General features: G+C 43.3%; 2 protein-coding genes across 2 annotated transcripts in view; both read left to right on the top strand.

Moving 5' to 3' along the window:
* The window catches only part of LOC311240640 (voltage-dependent T-type calcium channel subunit alpha-1H-like), a 202,018-nt gene extending 193,011 nt beyond the window's left edge, over positions 1-9,007 (top strand). Inside the window, 2 exon segments of the mRNA XM_084329212.1 lie at positions 2,872-3,029; positions 7,578-9,007. Of these exon segments, the coding sequence (XP_084185338.1) occupies positions 2,872-3,029; positions 7,578-8,774 (1,355 nt within the window). The 3' untranslated portion in view covers positions 8,775-9,007.
* Positions 9,008-17,986: 8,979 nt separating this feature from the next.
* Positions 17,987-19,435, top strand: LOC311240302 (E3 ubiquitin-protein ligase TRIM35-like; the record flags this gene model as incomplete). The annotated part of the gene is made up of 1 exon (XM_084328866.1): positions 17,987-19,435. One exon carries the CDS (start codon positions 17,987-17,989, stop codon positions 19,418-19,420), a length of 1,434 nt encoding a protein of 477 aa, XP_084184992.1. The 3' UTR covers positions 19,421-19,435.
* Between the last annotated feature and the right edge of the window lie 3,192 nt (positions 19,436-22,627).

Below are 22,627 nucleotides of genomic sequence, written 5' to 3'. Positions count from 1 at the left end.
AATATGTCAACTAAATATATGTTCTGCTTCAACATACATTTAAAACATTTAACTGCTGTATAATTCAACTTGTGACTGAAAGTGTATTCAATCCATAATATGTTTAAAATGTAAATAATAACAGACTACCTTTGATTTCCTGTCAGCTATTAGTTTAGCAAACACTGCAACAGGAAATACAGGAAATACTCTTGGGTCCAAGATGTTCCCTTAGCAACACAATTCCACTGAAACAGTCTGTAATAATCATAAACAAAGCCAGTAGTGGGGCGTCCAAAGTTAATGAGGTTCTGCTCTTCCGGATTGGGCTTTTAATCAGATGATGAGTAGAAGCATGAAGGGAGATGCTCTGACCAGGTTGTTTTATCTACAGCCTAAGTTCTAGTGGCTTGTTGTGGCCAGGCTGTGGACAGGCCCAGCTCTGTCCAAAGGTACTGACTGACTGACTGACTGTAGTGGATAAACTATCAGGTCTGAACCTCATTAGGGTTCATACAGGTTCATCCACTCAGCTCTGGAATGGCTGACTAATAGATTGACCTACCTCAAGTCCCGCCCTCTTTTCTTGATCCTCTAATCACAACGGCTGCTTCCCTCGGACAAGAAGAGGGCAGGGATTGAGATAGGTCAATTAGAGGGGGGGGTTCACTTTCTGGATAAACAGCAAAGCAAAGTAAAATACTCACTGAAACGTCAAATGAAGGATCAGTCATTTTATTTTAGTCTAGACTAGGTCTAGGTATTTAGACTAGGCCTGCAGTGAAGCTAAGGTTAGGGATATGTTTATTCATAGTATTCTAATGATATTATGTCATGACTTTCCTACCTACGGTTGAACAAGTTTCACCTGTTTTTTCATTACAATCACATTCTGTTTGCCTACCAAGATGTCTGTGATGCCGACATAATGGAATACTATGGATAAGAAATTATGTTAAGGATAGGGTTAAGGTATGGGTTTATGTTATAAGGTTAAGCTTTAGTTGGGTTAGGTTTATAAATCTGGGGAATATTATGGTGTGTTCCAGCTTTGCAGCTTGGCCAGAAAGTAACAACCCTTCTTGAACCTCTCCATGATCTAACCTAAACTATGCTATGTCTCTTTTTATACTTTCATAGCCTCTGACACTCCATTGGCTGGTTTGCTGGACATGGCTGGACATTTATTTTAGAATATCTAGTACTCAGGCCCTGGTTGCTTTTCATTTCAATGTAATCTTTTTATGAACATAAAGATACAATATTATGAACGTACATTGGCCTCTAGATTTTGCGTCTCCAGTTGCTGTATTTATTTGTGTCTCTGTTAGATGCAAGACATTTCAATGAAAATAAAAATAATGGTTTAATAGAAGGTCTCAATATAGTTCTGTAGTACCCACCTCCCAACACACAAGCCAGTGCAATGCTATTCCAATGATCTTGGACAGGTCAGTCAATATCGTCTCTCTAAGCTGGAATCCAACGCAATCAAGACTTTGTGATGTCATCAAGTGACACATTTAGTCGGTCCGTTGACAATGAATTAGTGACCGACTTTTTTGTCTGTTTTGAGTTATTACATCCAAATGAGTTGCATTTATTTAAATGTAGGGCTTACAGAAGTCTGAATCAGTCAAATCTCCATGGTTGTTGTCATGGTGTGCTAGGAGTTGTTTCATCATTCCCCCGTCTGTGGAGTATAGCTCCAGGATTTGTCTCTTGATCACATCATCATAGAATCAACAACAACAACAACAACAACAACAACAACAACAACAACAAAAACAAAAACAACCTGACCACATCCCAATCAGGCCTGATTGATCTGACATTATTGAAAACAAAATATAGTGTGCCTCAGGGCCGTTTCACTGTATCAAAACACCAACTACAGCGTAACGTAACCAGCCAAACTATAGCATTAGCGACCAGTATTCACAAACTGCATCATACCATATGATTATGCCTTAGAATAGTATGGGATTTATCAAAATGTATTATACATTTCTATTGGCTAATGGGCCCGTCATTCCAAGAGGGAGGGAGGGTGACGTGTCACGCAACAGAACAGAAAACCATGCACCTCAGACAGACAGCCATTGAAATATTTATTTGTATTTATAATATTATTACAATTATTCTTGATGAGGACCATGGGCATTGCTCTTTACAAAGAAATGATAATAATAATAATAAAAAATTATAATAAAGCCGTGCCAAAAAAAGGACATCAAGGGGCACATGGGCAAGTGCTTGGGCACCCAAAGCCCCCCCCCCCCCCCCCTCTGCACGTGTCTGGTGTGCTGCCTACACCTATCATTTGATGAACAGAGTTGCATGCAAGTGTCAAGGGCAGCGGGTGACCAATGCAGAAGCCTGTCCAGCAAACTGCATGCGCTTATAACTCTATCCTTGACATGTACAGTAACTGACTATTGTGCTGCTTCAATGCTACATTTTTTTTTTTTTTTTTTTTACTAATAAGCAAACGTCAAACTAATGGTTAACCACCTAATGGTAACACCTCACTCGGACAGTGTAATTGAATCAGTTGTAAATGTATGGATGGATGAAGCTGATGAAGACAACATTCTGTTACAGTCCAGAAATATCCTTCAAAGACTTTTCCCTGAAAGTTAAGATTAGTGTGATGCACCTGAGGAGGTAGGAACCTATCCAGCCTGTTTCTGTGTGTGTGCGTGCGTGCGTGCGTGCGTGCGTGCGTGCGTGTGCGTGTGCGTGCGTGCGTGTGTGTGTGTGTGTGTGCGTGTGCGTGCGTGCGTGTGCGTGCGTGCGTGTGTGTGTGTGTGTGTGCATGCGCACGCATCTGCGTGCCCATACGTATGTGTTGGCTGTGTGGTTATTGTGTGCATCGCTCCACGTCTCCAGGCTCGGTGACCTCGGTTCACTCCCAGCCATGCGAGAGCCACGTTCTGCTCCAGGTGCCCGGTGTCTCCCGCCCAGCCACCCAGCCTCCGCCCCCCCTCACCCTGCCTCGCATAGCCCCGCCCAGGCCCAGCCCCTCGCCACGGGCCCTGCGCAGACAGGTGAGGGTCCCGCATGCACGACTGGACACACACACACACACACACACACACACACACACACACACACACACACACACACACACACACACACTAAGACACACACACACACACACACACACACACACACACACACACACACACACACTAAGACACACACACACACACACACACACACACACACACACACACACACACACACACTAAGACACGCACACACACACACTAAGACACACACACACTAAGACACACACACAGCTGCTCCGTTGGAAGTCAATGCACACTCACATGCACACTCACAAGCACACTCACATGCACACTCACAAGCACACTCACATGCACACTCACAAGCACACTCACATGCACACTCACATGCACACTCACAAGCACACTCACAAGCACACTCACACGCACACTCACAAGCACACTCACATGCACACTCACATGCACACTCACATGCGCACTCACATGCACACTCACAAGCACACTCACATGCACACTCACAAGCACACTCACACGCACACTCACAAGCACACTCACATGCACACTCACACGCACACTCACAAGCACACTCACATGCACACTCACATGCACACTCACATGCACACTCACACGCGCACTGACATGCACACTCACATGCACACTCACACGCACACTCACAAGCACACTCACATGCACACTCACAAGCACACTCACATGCACACTCACATGCACACTCACAAGCACACTCACACGCACACTCACAAGCACACTCACATGCACACTCACAAGCACACTCACATGCACACTCACATGCACACTCACACGCACACTCACAAGCACACTCACATGCACACTCACAAGCACACTCACAAGCACACTCACAAGCACACTCACATGCACACTCACAGGCACAAGCACACTCACATGCACACTCACATGCACACTCACATGCACACTCACATGCACACTCACATGCACACTCACAAGCACACTCACATGCACACTCACATGCACACTCACAAGCACACTCACATGCACACTCACACGCACACTCACAAGCACACTCACATGCACACTCACAAGCACACTCACAAGCACACTCACATGCACACTCACATGCACACTCACATGCACACTCACAAGCACACTCACATGCGCACTCACATGCACACTCACATGCACACTCACATGCACACTCACATGCACACTCACATGCACACTCACAAGCAGGTATGACACCAAAATGAATTGAATCCTTGAGAGGAACCATATACTGTAAGTCTTGTTTGAAAAGATCAGATAAACAATATTTTCAAACCCATCTACTGTAGGCTAAGGATCGTAGGTTGGTGTTGTGTACATTCATATTTAGAGACTGTAGAGGTTGAGAAAACACACCAAGTGATTTTAATTGACTTTTCAACTAGAAAAAGAATGTGAACATGAAGACATGAAGGGAAAAAAAGAAGAAGCATTAAAACTGATTTCTAGCAGTATGTTTACTCATTTCAGAGTTATATTGTTGTTTAACATGCATTCAGATCTTCTGATGATCAGGGGTGGATTTAGGATTGTAGGAGATCCGGGGCTTAGCCCAGATAGGTGTGTGAACCGATGTCACGAATTTGTTTTACTTCGACTGGGTGGACGGTATGGTCTAAAATGTATATCACGGTATAATTTGAAGCATAGACGGTAACGGTATATATCACGGTATCAGTGTTTCCGTTAGAATAATTTTTTTTGCCTGATAGGCAGGCTATATAAATAATGACATCCTCAAGGCATGTAGATTTATAATGTTTTAACTTAAAACTAGGCTACTTTTGCGTATACAGTCATTATATTCCAAATAAAATAAGTCCCGAGTCGAGACTCCGTGCTGCTCCCAATAGTATGCAACTGCAGAGCCGCAGAGTAGGGGCGCTTTCAGGTCCGGTCACAGGCCCGGCTCAACAGCGCCCCCCACCCAACGGCTGAATTGCCAATGGCTGAATTGGAGTACTGCACTGTGCCGGTACAGATGGGTGGGTTATGATGGATTCTGCGGCTCTGCAGCTGCATATGCGTCTCGCAAAATCCAGCATCCAGCCCCGCTGCCCAGCCGTCGTTATCAGAACACTACACACATATCATAATGTTCACAGCAAACTGTAGTTGATCACCAGGTATGTTTTATTAACGTAGAATAATTCATATAAGAAAAACGATAGGGAAATCTCTTACCTTTCTCCACTGGTTAAAAATGCCAGGAACTGAAATTGAAACTTGCTGTGCACCCCGCGGTGATATGTGTTTATTATGAAATGACAATTGCGTGTTGACACGCCCAGTGCGCCCACTGCGCGAAGCCTCCTAAATAACTTTTTCCAGTTTGCACATATCTATTATCTATGACTAATTCTATCTATTTTTAGGGGCAAATGCGAGTGAAATAGTCGCGCTGTGGTTACATGACGTCATTGCTATTTTAGAGCTGCTCTACCGGTTACAAGGTATAGTCAAAATCCATACCGTAGAGCAAATTCATACCGTTTATACCGTATACCGTTTATACCGTCCACCCCTACTTCGACACCACAACCTTTAACTTATACCACCACCTTAAAGCGGACAAAAGGCACTAGAGAACACTTAAATGCACACCCTTTAATTAATGAAGCAAACAATAATAATAATTAATAATAATAATAATAATAATAATAATAATAATAATAATAATAATAATAATAATAATAATAATAATAATAATAATAATAATAATAATAATAATAATAATAATAATAATAATAATAATACACTGTATTTGTATAGCACCTTTCATACAAGAATTGCAGCTCAAAGTGCTTCACAGCAGTAAAAAAAGACAGGCATAAAATGAGCACAACATTGGCAGATCAAGAGCAATGCATAAAGTGCAGATATAAACATAAATAGATAGCAGCAAAATAGACAAAGTCAAGGTAAGACATAGAACATTAAATCACATCGTTTTTCATATTAGGATCTAAGATCTAGGGTTAACTCGCCGAACGTTGAGCGCCAGGACCCCCGAAAACCAGAGTATAGTCGGGTTTTCATTGTTGTTTCTTTTATTCGATATTTCCATTCATAAAGACATGCCGGCAGCCTGTGTTATCACTGGGGATGGGTCTGAGATCTCAAAAGTCCAATACCGCCACCTAACGCCTTGCGGCCGCTATTGCACTCCATTTGAAACGATGTGGCTTGGTGTCTGGGCCGAGCTGCGGCCTGCGGGTGGGGTCTAACTACTCGGTCAAGCCAACCGCTTATAACGCATGCATCGACGAGGGTCGGGTTCATGTTCAATGCTGGATTACGTTGGCACCTTGATCGACATCAGTACTTGGAATGGCGATCAGATAATTGGAATATTCTTTTCGGGACAGATCCTGGTCAAGGTAAGGACTATATGGTATAAATATTGCGTTGATCCCCCCCCCCCCCCCCCCCTTCATGCATCCATGATGAAACATAATACCGATAATCTAAATTTGATTTGAGAACAGTAGCTAGTCCAGGGAAGAAACGATAATGTGTTTACTAGAATACATGTTGCCGGCCATTATGAAGCATTTTGGAAATGACACCAGACCACCCTGAAACTACACTCATATTCACGACGGTATAAAACGGAAATGTATGGATGGAAAAAGTATCTGTTTTTTGCATCTTGACCGGTAGAAACTCAAGGACAATCGATTATATTATTAGATCCATAGCTATAATATATAATATAGCTTTAGGCCTGCAAACACAGCCACGTATCCCCATGTTAAAAGGCGCTGGCCTTTCAACAGTAACAGTAAACAGCACCATCTGGCGCTGAAAATGTTAATAGGCGTCTTTGTTTACGGTTTGATTATCACTGATACAAAGTAAAATAGTGCAGTGCAATAAAATAGTTAGTAAAATAGAATAAAATAATGCAATAGTGCATTGCAATAAAATAGTTATCATCGTATTTTTTCGGGAGGCCGGTAAGGAGTGCATTACAGTAGTCGAGTCGGCTTGAGATAAAGGCATGGATCTGATTTTCAGCGTCCTTTTGATTTATAAATGGCCGTACTTTAGCTATGTTTCTAAGGTGGAAGAATTATGTTTTTGTCAACTTGTTGATTGTGATTTAAAGCTTAGGTCTGAGTCTACCATAACACCAAGACTTAACTCACTCAAATACAGTTAGCAGCTGGATAGACTACAGATGGAAATTAGCTTCTGGTAAATATGGTGCAAACATATTTTCATGTAACAATGATTAATTGTCCAAAAAAATTATAATAATATTATTTCTTTTTTATCTTTTCTTTTTTTTAAGCAGATTCTGGGCTTTTCAGAAAACATTCAGGGCTTGAGCCCAAGTAGCCACCCCCTAGCCCCGCCCCTGCTGATGATGTTGATGATGATGATGACTATTGTGTGTGTGTGTGTGTGTGTGTGTGTGTGTGTGTGTGTGTGTGTGTGTGTGTGTGTGTGTGTGTGTGTGTGTGTGTGTGTGTGTGCGTGTGCGTGTGCGTGTGGGTGTGGGTGTGTTTCTGTGTATCCCAGGTGGCGGTTAACGTGGACTCCATAGAGTCCCAGGGGTGTGAAAACCAGCAGCACCTTGAGAGACCAGATGCACTCAATATCCTTCCCTCCTCCCACTCCCCTCTCCTGCCTCCTCTCTCCCCTCTCCCTCCAAATCCCTCCCCGCATCTCTCACACCGCCCCCCCAGCCTGCCGTGGCCTCGAGCCCCCTCCCCCCCCTCCCTCGGCGACCCGGCAGACGAAGAGGTGCGGCACATCACCGACTCCGCCCGCCACTGGTGGGGAGGAAAGGCCAGTCGCAGCCACTCTCTCTCCCCCTACGCCTCCCTCGACTCCTCCCCTTCCCTCGCTCCCCCTCCTCTCCCCGCCGCCTCCTCCATGAGCCGAGGGAGCGCGCTCAGCCTGCTGGGGGCGGGTCTGAAGGACCGCGACTTCCGGAAGGGCTTCAGCGTCGACACGCAGGGCTTCCTGGACAAGCCGCAGCCGCCGCCCGGTTACCCTGACGACCAACGCCGCCACTCCATCGAGATCTGCCTCCCCCAAGCTGCCGTCCCCGGGGACGACCGGGCGTTCGGAGAGGCGGGGTCGTCGTCATCGGACAGGGGGGGCCGGGGGTTACCCGTCAGGGTGCAGTCGGTCGGCGGGCGCCGCAGGAAGAAGAAGATGAGTCCTCCCTGCATCTCCATCCACCCGCCCTCGGAGACGGAGCACCACCCGCGAGCGGCTTCCCCTCCGGAGCCGGCCGACTGCAGCACGCTGCTGAGGCGCAGGACGCCTTCCTACGACCTGACGCCGCACTCCAGCGCCGCGCACACGCCGGACGCTGCGCCGACCGCGCACACGCTTACGCCCGCGCACACCCCGGCACACGCGGCAAAGCTCACGCCCATCCACGTGCCGCTGTGCATGCACTCACCGACTCACATGTACACTCCCACGCGGGCACTCGCACCCACACACCCGCATATTCCCATCAGTCCGCGCGTGTTTATCCAGCCACACGCACCTGTTCTCACACACGACATGCCTTTTCAACAGACACACACCGTCTCCCCCGTCGCGAGGCACCCCTCCCTCCCTAGTGACTACACCCCCCTTCCCCAATTCACCTTCGACCAACCGGAAGACAGATATGCGAGTGGCCTCTCTCCCAGCCTATCAGACACTGACGCCGCCGTTTGCTCCTCCCCTTTTGACAACAGGAGGACTGCCGAGTGAAAGCAGAGCTTATCCTTCAGGAAGAGAAAGGATCTGGTCAGAAAGCCGCTGTTCCATGAATCAAAAACAGGTGGTGGCCTGACCTGGACAGAGACTGGCATGATGGAGAGAGCGAGAGAGAGAGAGAGAGACACGTGTTTAAAGAAGAGACACTGACCTGGACAGAGACTGGCATGATGGAGAGAGCGAGAGAGAGACACATGTTTAAAGAAGAGACACTGAGAGAAAATGTTTTTTGATGAATGAGAGAAAATGAAAGACACTGGATTCTGGTACAGCCCTGTCCTAGATAAGTGGCCAGTGGATTCTCTGGTCCTAGATAAGTAGACAGTGGATTCCATAGTCCTAGATAAGTGGCCAGTGGATTCTCTGGTCCTAGATAAGTGGCCAGTGGATTCTCTGGTCCTAGATAAGTGGCCAGTGGATTCTCTGGTCCTAGATAAGTAGACAGTGGATTCCATAGTCCTAGATAAGTGGCCAGTGGATTATCTGGTCCTAGATAAGTGGAAAATGTCCTAGATAATGGGACAAACAGATTCATACTAGTGAAACTGTACCCACTGTACGTGGTGTGTTGAGGACACTAACAGCACACCGGGACTAAAGCCACAAAACTCCGTAGCCAAAGTATTTCTGACACTGTCCCCACCCACGCAAGTCTGGCTGACGACCTCTGACCCTAACGGGAAGTGGTTTGAGAAATGTGACCGTGGGGGGAATTGTGGGATATGCAATTTCAGTTTTCTACAGGAGCACTGCTCGTCCCTCCTGTTTCTGGATCACATTGATCAGAGCAGAAGCGTGCGTGTGTGTGTGCGTGTGCGTGTGCGTGTGCGTGTGTGTGTGTGTGTGTGTGTGTGTGTGTGTGTGTTGTTATCAGATCCCTTTTGTCATGGACATTGGCCATGTTATTGTTTCACCGGCACAGACAGACAGACAGACAGACAGGCAGAGGGAGCAGAGCAGTGCTGTAGTGTATGTTTCTCTGTGTGTCTCCATGCAGTGTAAATAAAGAAAGTATTGTATTGGTGAGATTAAAAATAGCTCTATCCATATGCACATATTTTTATAGAGATCTATACTGTTTTTTCGCTGAGGAAGAGGAGAGGGCTTTTATTTTTCTATGATGATGATGATGATGATGGTGATGACGATGAAGACGAAGAGGAGGAACAGCAGGGGGCGTGATGTGTTTCCGTAGCTTTGTCCCAGATCTGTACGTATCTAGTTTGTCAACAGCTGTCTTTAAAGGTGGGCTCAGTGAAGTTACAGCACATGATACCCTGCTTTGGTATCCATGGAGACAACACAGTGTGTGTGTGTGTGTGTGTGTGTGTGTGTGTGTGTGTGTGTGTGTGTGTGTGTGTGTGTGTGTGTGTGTGTGTGTGTGTGTGTGTGTGTGTGTGTGTGTGTGTGTGTGTGTGTGTGTGTGTGTGTGTGTGTGTGTGTGTGTGTGTGTGTGTGTGCGTGCGTGCGTGCGTGCGTGCGTGCGTGCGTGCGTGCGTGCGTGCGTGCGTGCGTGCGTGCGTGCGTGCGTGCGTGCGTGCGTGCGTGCGTGCGTGCGTGCGTGTAGGTGTCTGTAAAATACAAAAACAAAAGAAAATAGGAGAACGTTTGCCATAAAGTGAGACCTCCCTTTACTGAGTCTACCTTTAAGAGTTGTGTTAAACCTGGATTAGCTCTGAGATCAGTTAGTGTTTCTGTACTTAAAGAAAACCAAACTAACTAACTAAATGTGTAGCCGGAGTGCAATAATAATTATACATTGTGGAGAAATATAGGAACATCCACACTATACATACCAACAACCACACTCTTGTGTTCGTACATACTGTAGAACTATATATGATATAAACCCATTTTTATATAAAGATTCCGAATATTTATATCCTTAGCGTTCATGCTACTGTCGATACCTGCCCCCCGTGTGTAGGGGGCGATGGCATAGAGGTGGCCTGTAGCAGTTCTGGATGCTCCGGATCTTTCTGTGGCTCTGGGCCCTGAGGTTAAAGGCGTTTCTGTAGGCAGGGCAGTAACATGCACCTCCCCCGTCATCCGATAATCCATGCTCACTCCTCCTCTCTCACAACAAGCCTTTATTTTATGCATGTGCAAGAAAGGTGTAAACAACTTCTGGAGACACGCGTCATCGCTAGAGATGGCCGCCATTGTTCAAATGCTTTGGGTTTTCCCCTTTACTTTCAGATCGTTCTGATATTCTGCTGTGAAAGCCTTGATACAACGTAGCATCACAACTGTGATAGTTTGCTAGCTTGATGTAAAGTAGTGGCTACTTTAGTAAGGGCCTGCCTTTTGCCACAGTACTGATAGACATTCACTTTTAGCAATGAAAAGCATTAAATACACTGAAAAGTTACCAGGCAGAGACATTTTGACAGTTGGCTGCAATGTATTCAGGCAATCACAATGGAATGTTGAAAAGATCACGCTTATTGCCAAGCAATAGAGCGATGACCGTTGCCTCAAGCAATGACAAATGTCTCCACAAGTTTTTTGTTTTTTACATCTCATGAAATAACAAATCCTTGCGTATACTGTACATTAACCTCACACAATTCAGACAGATACATTACACCCTTCATATTTATTACTACATATCCCAAATCCCTGAACCCACCAAATAACCAGAGCCAAAACCTGTATGATCATGTAACCCTTTCCCTTTACTATAGAGTTTCAAGAGGTTTCCCTCTACTGGACAAGGTTCTGTATTACAACGGTTTGGTCACAGATGCAGAAATAAACAACCTCTTGTGGGAGGATGACTAGTGAACAGCATTCTAAATGTGTCACTCACTTGAACGCAGCCCTGGCTCCAGTGGTTGCTGAATTTCTGCATCATTGTAAAGGAAACGTCATTGATATCTAGACCCGATTTTCTATATAGACCTTGCTACTGACTGACTCAGTGTTGCTTAGTAACGAGAAAGTACTATTATTTGATCAACTGGGTCACAGAGACGAGCCTGGGTAAGCCATGACAAAATGTGATTATATTTTAGTGTAATCGTAACCAGATCTGTATTAAAAGGCTAGAGAGGGATCGTTGTGTTTCAAAACAAAGGTTTTCTATACACTCTCATTCCCCATCCAAAACACATCAACATCTACTTTCTCCAGCAGTATGCATGTGTACAGTAAAGGACAAAAAAAGATCTATAAAATGTTTTATATTTATTGCTAGACATTGCCTGTTTCAAATTGTTTGACCATTTCCTTTTTATCCGATCAAGCTTTGATGAGACAACAATTGTTTGTTTGGAAGACGAGCCTGATTTCACTGTAGGTCAACATGTTGCGACCCTTGGCCCCATAATAGGTGCCTCCTGATTGGTCGAGTCATGTTACTATATGTTCAGCAAGGCTACAGTGTTGTTGAATTCAGATAGAAACATTATCTAACAACTGACAGGGCATTCTGAAATGATTGAGCGTGTTTTCCTTCCTGGATGTGATACATGTTTTCCTTCCTGGATGTGATACATGTTTTCCTTCCTGGATGTGATACATGTTTTCCTTCCTGGATGTGATGCATGTTTTCCTTCCTGGATGTGATAAATGTTTTCCTTCCTGGATGTGATACATGTTTTCCCTCCTGGATGTGATACATGTTTTCCTTCCTGATATTATTCAGGCTTCTCGAGAATTCCGTTTTTGAGCTGGCACATGTAAATGAAAATGTCGTATTCCGTTTACAATAGAGATAGTTTGAGAAATCCAAATATGAAAGTTGGAATACTGAGGTATGGTATGGTAACACTGTATCCAGTTTCCATGGTAATAATAATATTAATAATAATAAGGGATATGATTGGGATATGAAGATACATATAAACACATTATCCTGGCTTACTGTTTGTACAAACAGAATGTGTTGAGGATTTTCAAGGTGGCACCAATACACACAACGGATAGGTACCGAAATGCTCGGCCTGGCAGATCGGATCAGGTCCGTCTTTCAGTTGAGTCGCATGGCAGATGTCAAATGTCTCACGTTTTCACACTGTAGCGTGAATCTGTCCATCGAGTCAACCCACTTTTCTGCTTGCTAGCATGCTAACTGATGTTAGAGCTGGTATGGTGCGGTTGCCTTTTATTATTATAATCTGTTGATAGGAATAGATTAGTATTAAAAGGCAACACCACCATACCAGTTCTAACGTTAGTACACTGACACAAAAGTTAGCTTGCTGTCATGGGCAAGCCAGCCAATTCATTCATCACGTTAGCACGCTAGCTAATGTTAGGAAGCTAGCTAACATTAGGAAGCTAGCAGAAAAGCATATGGTGGGGCCACTGTCTCTAAATCTTTGCACTTGTGAACTTAACCTTGTGCTAGTTTAACACAAACTCAAGTGATAAAAGACAAACATGTTTATTCCTCATATAATTCCACTTGTTGTAGAAACACATGGTCCGCTAGTTCAGTCACTCAACAGATTTTACCATATCACTGAGGCCACATACAGCCAATGATATTTGGTACAGCGTGATAAACGTCTGATGTTTGCTACAGTATGTGGCTCAACTGAAAAGCAGACCCTGTGCTGACCTGCCAGGCCGTGCATGTCCGGTACCTACACCGGTACACATTGAGGGGAAGTTAAAACAGTTTCATCACCTGTAGTAATAAAGCCAACATGGACTTCTCTCTCAACTCTACACGAGGTGTATGAAATAAGACTGCTGTGATGTAGTTTAGTGAACAGGTTTCATGAGGCCAAACATACTTGCATGAGTTCCAAACTCATGCGAGTAAAGCGAGGCTACATTTCTCATACCTCAACATACAGTAAGAACTTGGATATGTTAGCTAGTGTCTGGAATACTGTGCGCATGTAAACACACTCAACACGTTTTATTCCTGCAGAGAAAGTTAAAAACGGGGGATTAGACAATATCTCTTTGTCTAAACTAAACTCTTCTATCTCCTTCTTCTTTGACTCAGTGCTGACAACAACCCCTTCTAAAGCATATTGCCATATTAATCAATTGGTTATCTGCCCCATGTGTGTGGGTGCGGCAGAATGAAAGCAGCATAGTTCTTATGATTCACTGATATTTGAATCACAGTATTTGAATCCTCCAGTTATTTTTTTTTAGGAAACAATTTTTATTATTATGCATGTTCTGAAGGAAAAAGAAACTTTGGGAAAAGAAAATCATCTGGATATTTTGGAGACATTTTGATAGTTGCATTTTCAAATGTGTCTATTTGTAAATTGACTACCTACTAATTGCACTGGACTGAGATTAATTGGTATCTGATATAATAATTATTTAATGACCCTATTTATTGTCCAATGCAATACAATGGTTGGTGTGTTACCGTGTGGTGATGGGACTCCCTCTCCTCATCACAGTTTTATAGCGAATAGAAGAATACAAATAGCAGGTTCTATTTTGATCAGAAAAGTCAAGATAGACTGCGCTCACAAATTATAACACTGGGTGCTGAAATCCCGTCGAGTATAATAGAAAGAAAGCAATACGCTTGGACCAGCACTCTCAGATTTTGGTAGATTTAATCGCAGCCTGAAACAAACATGTTTCGGAACTGTAATGTTCCTTCTTCAGTGTTGATGGCTAGCCTAGTCTATTTTGATCAGAACCTATTCTATTTAAAGTTCAGGTCAGGTGCTTTTTGGGGGGGGGCTGACCTTTCCTCCTGTTGCTCCAAACATGGTATAACTCTCGGGTGAACCTTAACTAACTGATGTACATTGTATCACAGCAGAGACTCTTACGGAGACTGACGGGCTAATGACCAGTGATGATGTCACTGTAGGGTTCGGCAGTGAGCTTGTGACGCCTCACAGTGAGACTCGGCTCTCACGGCTCCGATGAAGGACTCAAACATCGGCTGAGTGTTGCCATGACAACAGCAGGACTCCAGGAAGTTCTAACTGAAGTAGAACTAGACTTTTGACGAATTTGAGCTCGACTTTGAGCTTCTGCCTTTGTGTTTATTTTATTGTATTTTTTACCCTTCGGTGATTGGCCCAGATGTGTGTGTGTCCTCCCCCCCCCAAGCCTTATAAGGAGGGGAGGAGGTGTGTTCTGTCTTTCAGAGGAGAATCAACTGTCTGCAATACATTTCCCCCTGGTCCCAGAACAGAGGGAGAGAGGAGGGGTCAGTGGAGGGTTTTATGGTTCTATACACACACACACAATAGACCTCTCACGGGTTATGGTTCTATACACACAATAGATCTCTCACGGGTTATGGTTCTATACACACACAATAGACCTCTCACGGGTTATGGTTCTATACACACACAATAGATCTCTCACGGGTTATGGTTCTATACACACAATAAACCTCTCACGGGTTATGGTTCTATACACACACAATAGATCTCTCACGGGTTATGGTTCTATACACACAATAAACCTCTCACGGGTTATGGTTTTATACACACACAATAGATCTCTCACGGGTTATGGTTCTATACACACAATAAACCTCTCACGGGTTATGGTTTTATACACACACAATAGACCTCTCACGGGTTATGGTTCTATACACACACAATAGACCTCTCACGGGTGATCTATTTTCTGGCTTCTTCGGAGTCTCTCCTGCAGCTATAGGAAAATTAATGGACTATTAATAGATCCTAGCTTTGTCTACAGTACCTCCACTATTTCGCCCCGGCGTTATCTGGGCCCATAACCTGTTAACAGAATCTGGCTATAGGGCAACAATAATGTGGTCAAGAGGCATGGTTTCCAGTCTTTAGCCTCTGGCTTGGTTTGTTTATTCACATGGTGGGAGCATTCACACATGAGTCCTCTCTTACTGAGAGACTGGGGGGGAGAGAAAGAAGGGGGAGGAGACACAGATACTTATGCTACCTGGTAGTACTCCAGAGTGTCTCCGCCTAGAACGCCCTCCAGTGGACACAGATATATATGCAGGTAGACAGACACTAGTGTGAACAGTTACGCAGTTAGACAGATACTAACAATCCTACACAGAGCCTCTACCTTCAACAGTGTTCCACCGAGATTGCTCAGAACAATATTTTTTTATTTCTATGTTCATATTTTAATGGTTGGGTTTAAAGGTTAGAGCTTATGAAACCATGGAAATTACTGTAAATAGTTGTGTTTCTTTACAAAAATGAATATGCAGATGCAAAGTTTTGGGGGGAAATGTATTTTGTAAAGTAGTTAAAGGGGCACTTCAACAAAACATAATGCTGATGTATCTTGCACATAATCTCACACACACCCAAAAACTGAAAACAGTTTTGCACACATTATTGAGAGTAAATTAGTATGAATAGGCCACCAGTGATGTCATTGGGGACATTGCATCCGTGTGTTGTGTTAATTACAGCTCAATTAAATGATAAGGTAGCAGTCCCTATAAATACAAGGTATCACTATTGTTGATTTACAGTCAATAATGTCATGGGGAGGTCATTAACACAACAATTCACAACTTGATTGATTGATTGATTGAAAAGTTTATTAACAGATTGCAGAATGGGTACAGTACAGTACAGCTACAACAATTACAGCTACAACAATTGAAAATGGGGGACCCTGATGTAAACAAGACGAAAGTCTTTCTCTGGTCTGCATCCCCTTAACAATTGTATGTATTGAGCTGTACTGTACTGTACCCATTCTGCAATCTGTTAATAAAGTTTTCATTCATTCATTCATTCAGCTCAATACAATTGTTAAGGGGATGCAGACCAGAGAAAGACTTTCGTCTTGTTTACATCAGGGTCCCCCATTTTCAATTCATCATAACATATATGACATACATGACATACAGATAGACAGTACTGCTACATCTATACATTTATGACATATCAGATTTGCAAATACAGTACTGTTTGTGATACAAAAGTGTCCAGAAAAAGAGTGTATATACATTTGACGTAGAAACTGTACATTGGAGGAGGTTGGGTGGGTGGGGTGGGGTGGCCATATTTACTCTGAAATTTGTTTGAATAACTGTCAAACTAAATTAATGTGTGCAAACCCGTTTGTGGATGTGTCCCTTTAAACACTGAACAAAGATTTGAATCGCACAACATGTACTCCCCTATGCAGAGCATGAGCACACCCCTTATCTGACTTTTCTGAAAGAAACCAGGAAACAAGCCCGTCGTCGGGAAATAAACACAGACGGACATTGAATGAATGAATGAATGAAAACTTTATTTAACAGATTGCAGAATGGGTACAATACAGTACGGCTCAATACATACAATTGTTAAGGGGATGCAGACCTGAGAAAGACGTTTGTCTTGTTTCCATCAGGGTCCCCCATTTTCAATTCATATAGACATATATGACATACATGACATACAGATAGTCAGTACTGCTACATCTATACATTTATGACATACCAGATTTGCAAATACAGTACTGTTTGTGATACAGAAGGAGTCAAGAAAAGGGAGTATATACATTTGACGTAGAAACTGTACATTGGAGGTTGGGTGGGGGGGGTTGGGTACATTGGGATATTGACAACCATACTGGGTAATTTACATTGGAGGTGGTTGGGGGGGGGGGGCGGGGGGCATACTGTATAAACAAGTAACACTGTACATTGAGGGGGGGGGGGAGGAGACACTGTACAAACAAACACAATTGTACATTGAACTATTGACAAAACCATACTAGGTAAATGACTGTACATTGGAGGGGGTTGGAATGATTGGGTTAGGATATTTACAGGGGCCAGTGTTGAATTGCAGTCTCCCGTAGGTGTCCCTTGAGAGAGGTTTTGAAAGTGGGTAGTGATCCACATTCCTTTACAGCTTTGGGTAGGGCGTTCCACATTGATGTGGCATAATTGCGAAACGTGTTTAGTCCCTTATTTGAGCCGAATCTGGGTTTGACATGATTTGTGGAGCTCCCTCTGGTGTTGTGATCGTGGTATTCACTGACCTTTGGGAAGTAAGCTGAACATTGAGGTTCAGCTACACAGTTGAAACAAAACTGCCTTCACTACAACTACTGGAGGGAATACTTGCCCATACCGGGACACCAGGCTATTGCTTACTCAGTAAACGACTGAATGTATACTTTTAAAGAACCGATTCAAAACAGAAAGTGAAACTAAGGGAACACTAGAGAAGGGAGTGTTTGGACGATCGACTCTGACTGACTGACTCCCTGTCTCAAGCAATAGTGTGTTTTTAGCGTTACTGTGAGAGAAAATGGCTTCACGATTGTTTGTCCCAGAAGAGGATCTCTCCTGTTCTGTGTGCTGTGATGTCTTTAAAGATCCGGTCCTCCTGTCGTGTAGCCACAGCTTCTGTAAAGCCTGCCTGAAGGCATGCTGGCGAGATAAACCAACGAGGGAATGTCCATTATGTAGGAGAAGATCCTCAAAGGCGGAAGCACCTTGCAATTTAGTCTTAAAGAACCTGTGCGAGGCCTTCTTACAACAGAGAAGCCAGAGATCTGCAGCAGGGTCTGAGGTGCTGCTCTGCAGTCAACACGGTGAGAGATTTAGGCTCTTCTGCCTCAACGATCAACAGCCAGTGTGTCTGGTATGTATGCATTCAGAAAAACACCTCGACCATAAATTCAAACCCGTTGACGAGGCTGCGCGGGATTACAAGGAGGAAGTGAAGAGTGCACTGAGGCCCTTACAGAAGAAACTGGAGGTCTTTAATAATGTAACACAAAGCTATAATCAAACAGCAAAGCACATCGAGGTCCAGGCCCAGCACACAGAGAAGCAGATTAAGGAGGAGTTTAAGAAGCTTCGCCATTTGCTACAAAAGGAAGAGGAGGCAAGGCTAACTGCACTGAGAGAGGAAGGGGAGCAGAAGAGTCGGATAATGAATGAGAAAATTGAGGGACTGGGCAGAGAGATATCAACACTTTCAGACACAATAAAAACCATACAGGAGGAGCTCGGAACAGAGGACACTTCATTCTTGCAGAACTACAAGGCCACGGCGACAAGAGCCCAGCTCACACTGCCTGATCCACAGCTGGTCTCAGTGCAGCTGATTGACGTGGCCACTCATCTTGGTAACCTGGCCTCCAGAGTGTTGGATGAGATGAAGAAGATTGTGTCCTACACTCCTGTGATTCTGGACCCCAACACTGCCCACCCACGTCTAATAGTTTCTGAGGATTTGACCAGTGTCAGAGCCAGTGTTGAAAGACAACAACTTCCTGACAACCCAGAGAGGTTTGACAGCTGGCCCTGTGTCCTGGGCTCAGAGAGCTTTAACTCCGGTGAGCTCAGTTGGGTCATCGAGGTTGGAGACGGTACAGACTGGGCACTGGGTGTGTTGGAACGGTCTGTTCAGAGGAAGGGGAAGATTCAGGGTCGACACTGGATGTTACACTTCAGTGATGGTGAATACACAGCGGGCTCCACATCAAGGTTAGTCACTGTTGCGAAGGGGAAATACAAGAAGATCAGAGTGCACCTGGAGTGGGACAAAGGATCACTGTCATTCTATGGATATACTGGTTCTAGGAGGGTGTTTGGGGAACGGCAGACACACCTCCACACCTTCACACACACTTTTACTGAGAAAGTGTTTCCATTCATTCATGGATTTTTCTATTCCCCTCTGAGAGTATTATCAAATAAGCAGGCCCCTGCAAGAAGCTGTAAAGCAATGTAACATGATGACGATGAAGAAAAAGGTGCAGGAAATCTACAGCTGACCAATAGGAAGCCTTACCAAGTGGGTTGGGTGGGTAAAGAAGATAAGGATTATTGGATGCATATCCTATCCTATTGATTTATAACCATGCATACATGAAAAAAACGGTATTTTATGTGTTGATTTGAAAAATGTGCACCAGCCTCTATGTAATTGTAAGTCATGTCTAATTGTGTAATGAATTTACTACTGAGGGTGAAAATTGCCACATTTCACTATAAATGTCATGTGTTTGGTTAGGGTTAACCTGTAACCTCTTTGTCTCATCTTATCCGAGGCTTCAGGCAAGATACCTACAAAGTGAAAACATTCACAAGATGCTGCCTGAATGATTTGATGTTACGTGTGAGGATGTCCTTTTCAGTATTCCAAATTAACTCCTCATATCACTTGTCAGATGGAAGTGCTCATCCTTGAGATAGGTTGTCCGTTTGACCTGTACTGTATATGGAACAGGCCTTTAATATTGGTCCTTGGCTGCACATATCGGAGCATAGTTGTAATTATAGGCTAATGATGTTGATATTTGGCAGCGTAGGACATAAACATGCCGTTAATGGCTTGAAGATTGCAGGCCTATCAAGGAAAAGAGCCAAACGGCTACTATGGTTTTGTTTGATTTTCTTTTGTTGGGTGACCAGGCAGTGTCCAACACAGTACTTATTGTATCTTAAAATGTCCTCACAAGCATAAATATTGTGTCTCAATAAATATTTGAATACTACAGTATGTATCCGTTATTTGATTTGCAGATTAAAATAAAGTATTTGTGCATGTGTGTGATTTGAAAAGTATCTTTCACTTGTGACATACTGCCCTGGCACCTCCATATTCTCCTCAACCAGCCAGAAAGGATCTCACAGTAGGTGTGCCGGAGCGCTGCTTCAGTGTAGGGTGTTCAGAAGAGGCTGACCAAACGGCGCTTTCTCACAGGAAAAACATGTAAAATAAAATAAAAAAGAATACAAATAAAATAAAGATATAAACTATAAATATTTCAATAGTATGTGTGATTTGATCAGATTAAAATAAAGTAAGGCAATGGAAGGTCATTCACACCAGAACCTCTCCTCTGGCAATATATTTGGTAATAATGCTCCATGGGGCCACAAAGACATCTCTGAACATGTTATACCTTGGTAGTTCATGGACATGCTACAGTATATCTTTTCAAACGTTTTCTTTGACACAAGTGTCAAATCTGATATGTTACATCCGCTCCCATTAATTTGTGCTAAGCTAGCTTGCAGCCGGATAGCTTTCTACTGGAGGTACAGAGAGGAAATTGGTATCCATCTTCTTGCCTGACTCCGGAGAAGACTCATGATCAATAATATCAAATGCAGCTGAGAAATCCAGTAGGACAGCACCCACTATTTTCCTTTCTGAGAGAAATTGAAGAAAGAAAAATAGTGGGTGCTGTCCTACTTGATTTCTCAGCTGCATTTGATATTATTGATCATGAGTTATTACTGAAGAAATTAGATTATGACTGAGTGATCAGTCTGTCAATCTTGGATAAAGAGTAATTTAACTAATAGGAAACAAACCTTTTTATATATGTGGATGATTCAATAATATGAGTTAAATGCGGTTTTAAATGTAGAGTTGCAATCAGTGGTTGAATGGATACGGGATTGGTCCTGGATGTTTCAAAGACAAATTGCATTATATTTGGTTCAAACTGCACTTAGTAGAAAACCAGGTATAAATATTTGTATAAATTATGTGTCTATTGTCCAAGTGCAGGAGACCACGCTCGTACATAAATACGATAGTTGCTAAGATGGGAAATTGTATTTCTGTATTAAAAGATGTGCAACATTTTTTGACACACAACTCAATTAGACAGGTGATCAAGCTTTAATATTGTCCCAGCTTGGCTATTGCCCAGCAGTAGGCTATGTGTGGTCCATGCAGCTGTGGTCCCGTGAACAAGGCCTTCCGATATACATTTCTCTCTCTGATAAGTAGGGCTGACCTTCGAAGCTTTTTATGGCAATCGAAGCTTCGGGGGCCGAGATTAGATTTTTTATTTGAAGATTTTAAATTAAAAAATTAAAAAAATGTATAATATATATTTTCTTGAATCTTATGTTGTGGGACTTGTACAGCACTTTGTTCAACTTTGTTGTTTTTAAATGTGCTCTATAAATAAATGGATTGGATTCATTAATTAAATGAATGAGTCGGGAGAGCTGCGCTGCTGCTCTCCGCAGCCAACAACATTACATTACATAATTATGTTGCAACCTTCGTTCGTTGCATTGGAGGTGCAAGATTTTGCAGGTGGGAGGGGGGGGGATACAAAAATGTTATTGTATGCGCTTGTTTTTTATATATATATATATATTCGGAAAAAAATTCCCCGTTCAAATCCCGTGCCCATCGAACGAAGCTTCGAAGTATTTAAGACAGCCCTACTGATAAGGCAGAGGGGTTTGGAATGAAAAAAAGTGTTAACAAAACATAGAGTCCTTTGGTGAAACACAATGTTCCCGTTAACCCCACATGCAGCATCAAGGACAGCATTACTGGTAAAGAGTAAAGGAAAAGACAGTTCATTTCTGCCATAGCCGGGGTAAAACATGCAGCGGGGCTATGATATCATAATGAGCGGTCTATAGGACTTTCTACACTGTATTGTTGTGATGATGATCAACCATTGTCCTGCAGGATCCCTGTCAACTAAAATATAAAACTGTTTTAGTTTTCTTTTTTATGTGTGCCGTTTCTTTTAGAGTGAGGTACCAGTTCAAGCTTTATTACTAGTACGTTGTGTGTATGTCTGTGTGTGCACATAATGTGTTTTTGTTCTTTATAATGTAAACTACAGTACAATAAGGAAACAAATACCTGTAACGGATATACTTAAGAACCAGAACCCAAACGCAGTACAGACGAGGAATGGAGTGAAACCCAAATGCGGGTATATTTATTTATATGAAGATATATGGAACAGGGGAATACTAGGAATCGGAGTAAACCGAACAAGAACACAAAAACTGAATAAATGTCCAAGCAAAAAGCAACCAAGAGTTTAATAAAGTATCAAAAGGAACCACAGGAACAATTAAAGTAAAATTGGCTGGGAACAAAAAGAGACTGGTACAAAGGGGGGAAATAATCTAAATTACTAATCAAACAAGAGCATGGAATATCAAT

Source organism: Notolepis coatsorum (genome assembly GCF_963971535.1).
Source record: "Notolepis coatsorum genome assembly, chromosome: 14".
Taxonomy (NCBI): domain Eukaryota; kingdom Metazoa; phylum Chordata; class Actinopteri; order Aulopiformes; family Paralepididae; genus Notolepis; species Notolepis coatsorum.
This window is presented reverse-complemented; position numbering and strand designations above follow the sequence as displayed.